Source organism: Engraulis encrasicolus, chromosome 2, assembly GCF_034702125.1.
Source record: "Engraulis encrasicolus isolate BLACKSEA-1 chromosome 2, IST_EnEncr_1.0, whole genome shotgun sequence".
Lineage (NCBI taxonomy): Eukaryota > Metazoa > Chordata > Actinopteri > Clupeiformes > Engraulidae > Engraulis > Engraulis encrasicolus.
In genome coordinates this window covers 29,271,197-29,278,771 of record NC_085858.1, presented here as the reverse complement: position 1 = coordinate 29,278,771, position 7,575 = coordinate 29,271,197, and the positions used below count along the sequence as shown (strand labels likewise).

Sequence of the window (7,575 nt, the reverse complement as noted above, 5' to 3'; positions counted from 1 at the left end):
CAAGCACTCTTATTTAGATTTAGGCTACATAAAAATGTATTCGTTTAATAACTTTTATGATTAACTGAGAATTAACCTGGGCCTGTCTGCCTTGCTTAAGTTGGAGCAACACCCAGGTTTATGGATGCGCAATAACTAAAACAAATGGGTTAAGAGTTTGCACTGAAGCCCACATGAAAGACATGTCAATGAACATTTAGGCTTTTTAGGTGAACTATAAAGGGTCTGCATTGTTCAACAAAATGCTGGTCCCTGTGGAACTGTGCTTTCAGTTTCAAAACAGTCTGGAAAACAGGCGTTCATGGCAAATAGGATGCAACATTTAGACAAACACTACAAATATGCAAATAGTGTCTTCTGAGATCCTCCAACTCGCACCATATAAGCACACACGCGTCAGCGATGCCTCAGACCACACCAGAGCTGAAAGACTAGTTCTCCCATCAGGTGAGTGCCTCAATTGTCAATATGCCACAACTAACACCTGTCGAGCAAGTAATGCAGCATGCAGAGGAACAGTAACATATTCATTCTACTTTGCAAGTTACAACTGAAATTTATTTTGCTATTTTGAAAGTTATTTTGTGTGTTTGGTAATTGCATGGATGTGTAAAGTCACAGATTGTAGACTTATCCAAACAGATGGAGTAAAGTAATTTTTGGTTAACATTTTGTCACTGTTTGTTAGACAAAGATTTAGGGCGGATAGACAGACAGACATATTTTTAGGAAAGCCTGGAGGGAAAGACATTATTTTTACATTATGTTATATTACATTACACTTTGTAGACACTTTTATTCATAAAGCAAGTTGGGTTGCCATGGTGTATTGGTTCGGGAGTTGGACTTCAAAATACAGGGTAGCAGATTCAATCCCCACTAGCAATCTCTTGCTCCATCCTTGTCTGAAGCAAGGCACCTAATTCCATGCTGCAGTTACACAGCACATGTATACATATTCTCTGGAATTATTTGGAGGTTGAATAACTTATAAAGGGACATTGGACATGAGGTGTCTCACATGCAGGACTCAACCCACAAGCTTCTGATCCAAAGGACAGTCTGGGTAAGAGATTAGGGCATCAGACTTGTAGCCCAAAGGTTGCCGGTCAAACTCCCAGCTTTCCAGGTTGGTGTGGGGAGTAATTAACTAGTGCTCCCCCCATCCTCCTCTATGACTGAGGTACCCTGAGCATGGTACCGTCCCGTCGCACTGCCCCCTTGCACAGGTGAGGCATAAATGCAATTTCCAGTGGTGTGCATAGACATTTTGGGGGCAGGTGCTCGAGGTGGGGGCGGTGGGCATGTGGAACTATCAGTATTATATCGGGGTATTGCCACATGCTGTTGATCTACAATAGTGCAGCGGCTAACCAAAACAATCGTTCAGTTTGTGATACAAGCATGAAAATTGGTACACATGTAGCCAAAGGCATTCTAAAAAGAACTGGATATGGAGCCATCGTGAATTTTCAACATGGTGGCCATAGCAGCCATTTTTCAAAATGGCCACCAGTAACAACAGTTTTCTTATGAGTAATGGATATAATATGACATTTTAGACACATTTACCATTCATACTACTTGGTAAATGTCTTATGGATAATTTAAAAGTTGTCATGAATATTCAAGATGGCCGCCATTTTCAAGAAAAAGGCCATTACCGTTACGGAGCTGACAAAAGCGTGAAATTTAGAACATTGCTTCCTTAGGACCCAGTACTGCACTGTACTGTACTGTACTGTACTATACTGTAATGTGAAACACTGTACTGTACTGTACTGTGAAATACTGTACTGTACTGCACTATACTGTACGCTACTGTACTGTACTGTACTGTATTATACTCTACTGTACTGTAATGTGAAATACTGTACTGTAATGTATTCTACTGCACTATACTGTATGCTACTGTACTGTACTGTACTGTACTGTACTGTACTGTACTGTACTGTACTATACTCCACTGTACTGTAATGTGAAATACTGTACTGTAATGTACTATACTGTATAGCTACTGTACTGTACTCTACTACTGCACCGTACTGTATGCTACTGTACTGTACTCTACTACTGCACCGTACTGTATGCTACTGTACTGTATTATACTGCACCGTACTGTACTGCACTGCACTGCACTGTACTGTACTGTACTGTACTACTAACTATAGAACTGAAACATGTAGAGCATTCTGAGGTCATGTACAATATAAAGCAAAAAAGTGTAGTGGGAATGAGTTATGTTACTGTTGCCAGTCAAAATCGTGAAGGTTAAAAAAAGGCATGTGGCATTTTGTTTGGGGGTGGCGGGGGGTATGGTAGACTATCCTTCCTCCCAGACTATTTGTGTGCCTTGCATATAAAGAAAATAAGTGCCAGTAATGATGTACTTTGATAGTATATACCATATGAGAATTGCTGTATTATATAGATATTTCTCCTATGGGTAAGGGTGGTAAAGACCTACTGTATATGTTGTCCATCAGCTGTCAGTTTTGAAGTACCAATTGAAGTACTCAATGATTACTGAGCTAACTGTAATGCAACTTGTGACACAATTACTTGATGAGGACTTGTTTGCAAATTCAGGAAAAAACAATTTACCTCTGCCTACTTACTCAACACCTACTTAGAAAACATTTCCATTTAATTTGAACTGAAGACATACATGTATATTGAGTAATCTGTAATGCCATTCTAAAGATGGCTGAAATGCACTCAATATGCACAATGCTACTTGTGATAATGTAGAATTAGGTGATCTTATGGGTTCTTCATAAATATGGAGATGTCCTGTCCTATACCCTCTCTCATACAAATAAACACATCTGTCAGGGAAATTAGATGATGGAGAACCTGCTGCCTTGGACATCATCTTGCACTGACACTTCCCCATTCAGATGCTGCTCACCAAGCATTAGCAGCAGTCGTCTATTCTCACCATAGTTTTAGTGTGGGAAATGCTCATTTGAATTCAGATTCAGAAAACAGCCAGTAAAATGTTGTTCAGTATCTGACTACTTATATTGCCTCATCATGACTGATGAAACATTTGCTTTGATTTCAGTAGAAATGTAATGCATCGCAATGCATTGTAGAATTGAATCAAATCAAATCGAATCGCTACCTTCCGAATCATAATCGAATCGAATCTTGAGGGCAGTGCCAATGCACACCACTATGTACATTTTTGTAGTTTCATCAATCTGGTCAAGCAGGCTACCACTGCCCTTTCATCTCTGCTGAGTTCCGGACTATATTAACATTGTCAGCTAAGTATAATGTCATTTAATAACAATGTAATGCATTACACAACATGACATATTGTATATGACATAGTAGAAAAAAAAACTCTGAGGGCTCTTAGGCTAGAATTACAGCATATACCCTAAAGAAACACCATGCAAAGTGCTTTTCTAACTTCCGTAACGGGAAAACCCTTAACAGACTCCACTATTGTATGATTATCTGACATGGGCTGCCATCTTGAAAAAAACAGTGATACTATACTGTATATTAAGTATAGAATGTATAGAATGAGATAAAAGGAAGCTTCTGCTTAATTCCAAAGTTACAAATTTGAATTCTGCATCATGGAAAATGACTGATTTGACACCGATATCACCTATATCAGATAAATCATACAAGTGACGGCTGCCAACTTGAAAATGGCGGCCATCTTGAATATTCATGACAACTTTTCTATTATCCATGTCACATTTACCAAGTGGTATGAATGGTAAATATGTCTAAAATATATTATATCCAAGAAAACTGTTGTTGCTGGCAGCCATTTTGAAAAATGGCTGCCATGGCCACCATGTTGAAAATTCACGATGGCTCCATATCCAGTTCTTTTTGGAATGCCTTTGGCTATATGTGTACCAATTTTCATGCTTGTATCACAAACTGAACGATTCCTTTATATTTTGGAGCTAAGCTATTAGACTACAAGCATTTATTTTGTACCGTAGATGATCATGTCAACATGGACCACGTTGTGAAAAAAAGACAAAACAAGACCTTTCAAAAAGGTCCTTTTTTGTCCAGTACGGCAAAGGGGCAGGTGCTTTAGTACCACCATGTCCCCATCTGTGCACGCCTATAGCAATTTCGTTTTCGTGTGGACTTGGGAGTTGGAGTTTCCCAGATGGGCTTTCACCTTCAAAGGCAACTCCCTACACCAGCTGTTCCCAAACCTTTTCTGTTGAGATCCCCTTTTGGAATCAGAAATATTTTCACGCCCTACACAATTATGCTATGACTATCCCTGAGCCAAACAACCTCGAAGGTGTGAACCCGCAGGGGTCATCATGATCTAATCAAAAGAAAGTGTACCAGTCCAACACAAGGAGCTACAGTAAAACAATGTTGAAAATCGAACAGAAATCTTAAGCTTAAACCATTCACTCAGGATAAACCACTACTGTAGACCATAATGCAGTTCATTGGGGACCCAGGAGAAGTGCAGGTCAGGTAAGGGAATGAAGAGGGTCTGAGGTGACAGGTGACACAGTTGCAGATGATCAGTAGACTGGGGATTTGGACATTGGAACTGCAGAGAGACTGGTCAAGAGATAGGAATAGGTGTCACGTAGGCCTATGGTTTGTTGAGCAACTGAAATAGCTGAAACTTACACAATTTAACTTCAGAGCAAGTCGTAAAGATTCTTATGTCGTCAATCTTCTGGCAAAAAGCTGCAGGGATCCCCTTTACGATGACTTGAATGCAGGCCCGCCGACAGAGGGGGACAAACGGGCATGTTGTCCCGGGCCCAGGGAGACAGGGGCCCCAGAATTGGGTCCCCATGTCATTGTGAAGGGGGCACTTTCAGATGACTTTGTCCGTGGCCCATGGCGAAAGCTGTCAGCGGCCCTGCTTGCATCTTAACAGTCTACATACCTAGTTATTAGTATGCAACTAAACCTGCTTTATGGAATAGTGGGTGGCTGAGCAGGTTGGGCAACAGGATCAAAGGAACTATGGTGGCTAGCATGGCAGGCAATGATGGGATATCAGATGAAGCTATAGGGAGGAGCTTGTGTTGCCATGGAGAGGCTATAACTTCCCTGTGGCAGTTTTTATTTTGCTGATTTCATTGTGTTCCAGGGATTTGTTCCTTCCCAGTCATGGATTCAAGGGTATATATTTCTGTTCCTAAGCGGTACATGGAGAGGCTGAATGAAATGGGTGAATGGGTAGGTTGATATGCATTACTTACTGTACATACTTAACATGACAGATTTTATATGATAGACTTTTTACACTTTACACTGATGAAGTCATTCTTGTTTGATTATCTGTCTCTCTGACTGTGTTTCTCTCCTCTAGGATCATGGGCTATTCATTACGAGGGTGAACCCCTATGTAAGCAAAGACGCCTTGGAGTCCTACTTTGAGAAGTGGGGGACAGTGATATTCTGTGACGTAAGGATACATTGGGGGAGGGGGAATGTGATGGGATACTTTACCATTCATGAAAAGATTTCTCAAAATGAATACATGAATAGGCCTACATAAAACACTTCTCTGCCAGACTTCATTGCAAAAATGTTCATAGTTCATTGCCATGTTGTTTCGTGAGTTCATAAATGCGTAACTCTAGGAATTACAAAACAGCACTTTCAATCCGTACATGTTTAGGTGACCCACATTTTTAGCTGTTACGTTGCTCAATTTTATTAATAGCGGACAGTTTAATTGGAGATCAATGTTATGGATCTTTATCTTCTAATTGTCATGTGGTATGAAAATCAAAATGTCCTGTGACCTTTGGGCTGATGTTGGGCTGTTGGGCTTCTCTGTTCAAATGATTCTTTACCCTATATCTGAAAACAGTGGGGCTCAGGCTTCCCCATGTAGGGGGTCTGGGTTATGTGTGCTTTCATGACTCTCCCCTGTCTTTTCCCTCTGCCTACAGATGAAAACAGAGTGGAACGCAGACTTCCCCAGGGGTCTTGGCTATGTGTGCTTCCAGACTGAGGAGGAGGCGGATGCGGCCGAGGCAGCTGGACCTCATCAGCTGGCCGGCATGGACACTGTTGTCAGGAGGGTCGTCAGCCCAAAGGTGACAGCCACAACAACCTAAAGCAGGGCTGTCAAACTCAAATTCTCTAAAGGCCAAAATTGAAATCTGGAATGATGTCACGGGCCGAGCTGATATTGTTTCATGCACACAATTAATACCGGTAGTCAAAGTCAATTTTCACAAACACTCCTCATTCTCCATGGTAGTTCTAATGAGCCTGTGGCATGAGTGAAGTGAGATGTTACAGAGGACCAAGCATATTCCTGTGACACACCAAAACTGAAGTCTATTAAGAGGCTATGGTGTATGTGGGCCATCTGTAATACATATTTGAAATTATCCTGCAGGCCCAATAAAATTACACAGCGGGACTGAGTTTGACATCCCTGCCCTAAAGAATTGATAATACAGTATATTGTCAATATATCAGACTTAACAGTGTACACTGTATATTGCAACATGTTGCACAATGTATTGAAATACTGTAGGCCTTTATATGTAAACACTTGAGTATACTGTATTTTGAACTACCGTACCGGTATATCATCAATATTTTCATTAATATATTTTTTTCTCACTTACTCTCGCTTACTATTATCATGTAATATATTGATAATAATGTGATATTGTCATGTGTTGTGTAAAAATAGAAATATTTGTTTTGCGTACGGCATACTCACCTCTACCAATTCACCTGTGTTCTGTTAACAGAAGGACGATGTGCCCAAGTACCACAGGAGAAGGAGTGGCATGGCGTATCGACTGGCTAGTAGCAGCTGGCTAGACAGTGATTAAGGACACACTGTCACCATCTAGTCCAAGGAGAATCCCAACATCTGTTTTTTTTTCTTTACAAAATACTTTGGGGATACACAATATAATGTGAAAAACAATATAGGCCTAATGTGAACAGCAATTTTTGCATACCTCTTACTGCTCAGAGGAGACGATTCTACAGTATTGAGTCTTTCAGTGACACAGTCATCTTCTAGTGTTCAGCAGGGAAATGACTATGTAAAGTGTGTGGATGGAAATAAAAAACAAGGATTTCCCATCAGGTGTTTATTTTGTATAAATTGGTGTGTAAACCAGGTCCCATCAGCCTCAGCACAATTACATCCCCATAGGCCTACATTAGAATAGCCGGTAATTGATGCCCTGTGTTTCACAAGATTCACGTTTTAGTGCATTATATTCTGGGCTACGTCCAAGTTTTGTGTACATATGGGCTTAGTTTGACAGAACATTAAATTACATAGACTTTTTCACAGCAAATTGCAATACTTACACAGCATAAATACCTCACCAGAGTTAGCCTATGACAAACAACAGACACAGCATGCTGAATGTAAAAAGATTACATCGTGTTAAGTTTTAGTCACCTTAATTAGCCTACAAGAGTGGAAAGAAGTGTGGGCGTGGGGGAGAAAGAGATGATTACATACCGCCATTCAGACATACCACCATTCTGACATACCGCCATTCCGACATTGATGTTCAATTGTCTGAATGGCGGTACCGATGTTTCCATCTCCGTGCGTCACGG

The 7,575-nt window shown here is 40.6% G+C and overlaps 1 protein-coding gene across 1 annotated transcript; it reads left to right on the top strand.

Moving 5' to 3' along the window:
- Positions 1 to 383: 383 nt before the first annotated feature.
- On the top strand, positions 384 to 7,034 carry LOC134461801 (heterogeneous nuclear ribonucleoprotein A1-like 3). The gene is made up of 5 exons (XM_063214649.1): positions 384 to 447; positions 5,111 to 5,199; positions 5,333 to 5,428; positions 5,922 to 6,068; positions 6,741 to 7,034. The coding sequence occupies exons 2-5, from the start codon at positions 5,131 to 5,133 to the stop codon at positions 6,822 to 6,824; spliced, it is 396 nt and encodes a 131-aa protein (XP_063070719.1). The 5' UTR covers positions 384 to 447; positions 5,111 to 5,130; the 3' UTR covers positions 6,825 to 7,034.
- The last annotated feature ends 541 nt before the right edge of the window (positions 7,035 to 7,575 follow it).

Excerpts from the sequence above, each read along its gene's own strand:
- LOC134461801 (XM_063214649.1), top strand. The coding sequence starts at position 5,131 with ATGGATTCAAGGGTATATATTTCTGTTCCTAAGCGGTACATGGAGAGG. Across the intron at positions 5,200-5,332 it reads TGAATGAAATGGGTGAATGG|GATCATGGGCTATTCATTAC; the intron begins GTAGGTTGATAT and ends TCTCTCCTCTAG. Across the intron at positions 5,429-5,921 it reads GGACAGTGATATTCTGTGAC|ATGAAAACAGAGTGGAACGC; the intron begins GTAAGGATACAT and ends CTCTGCCTACAG.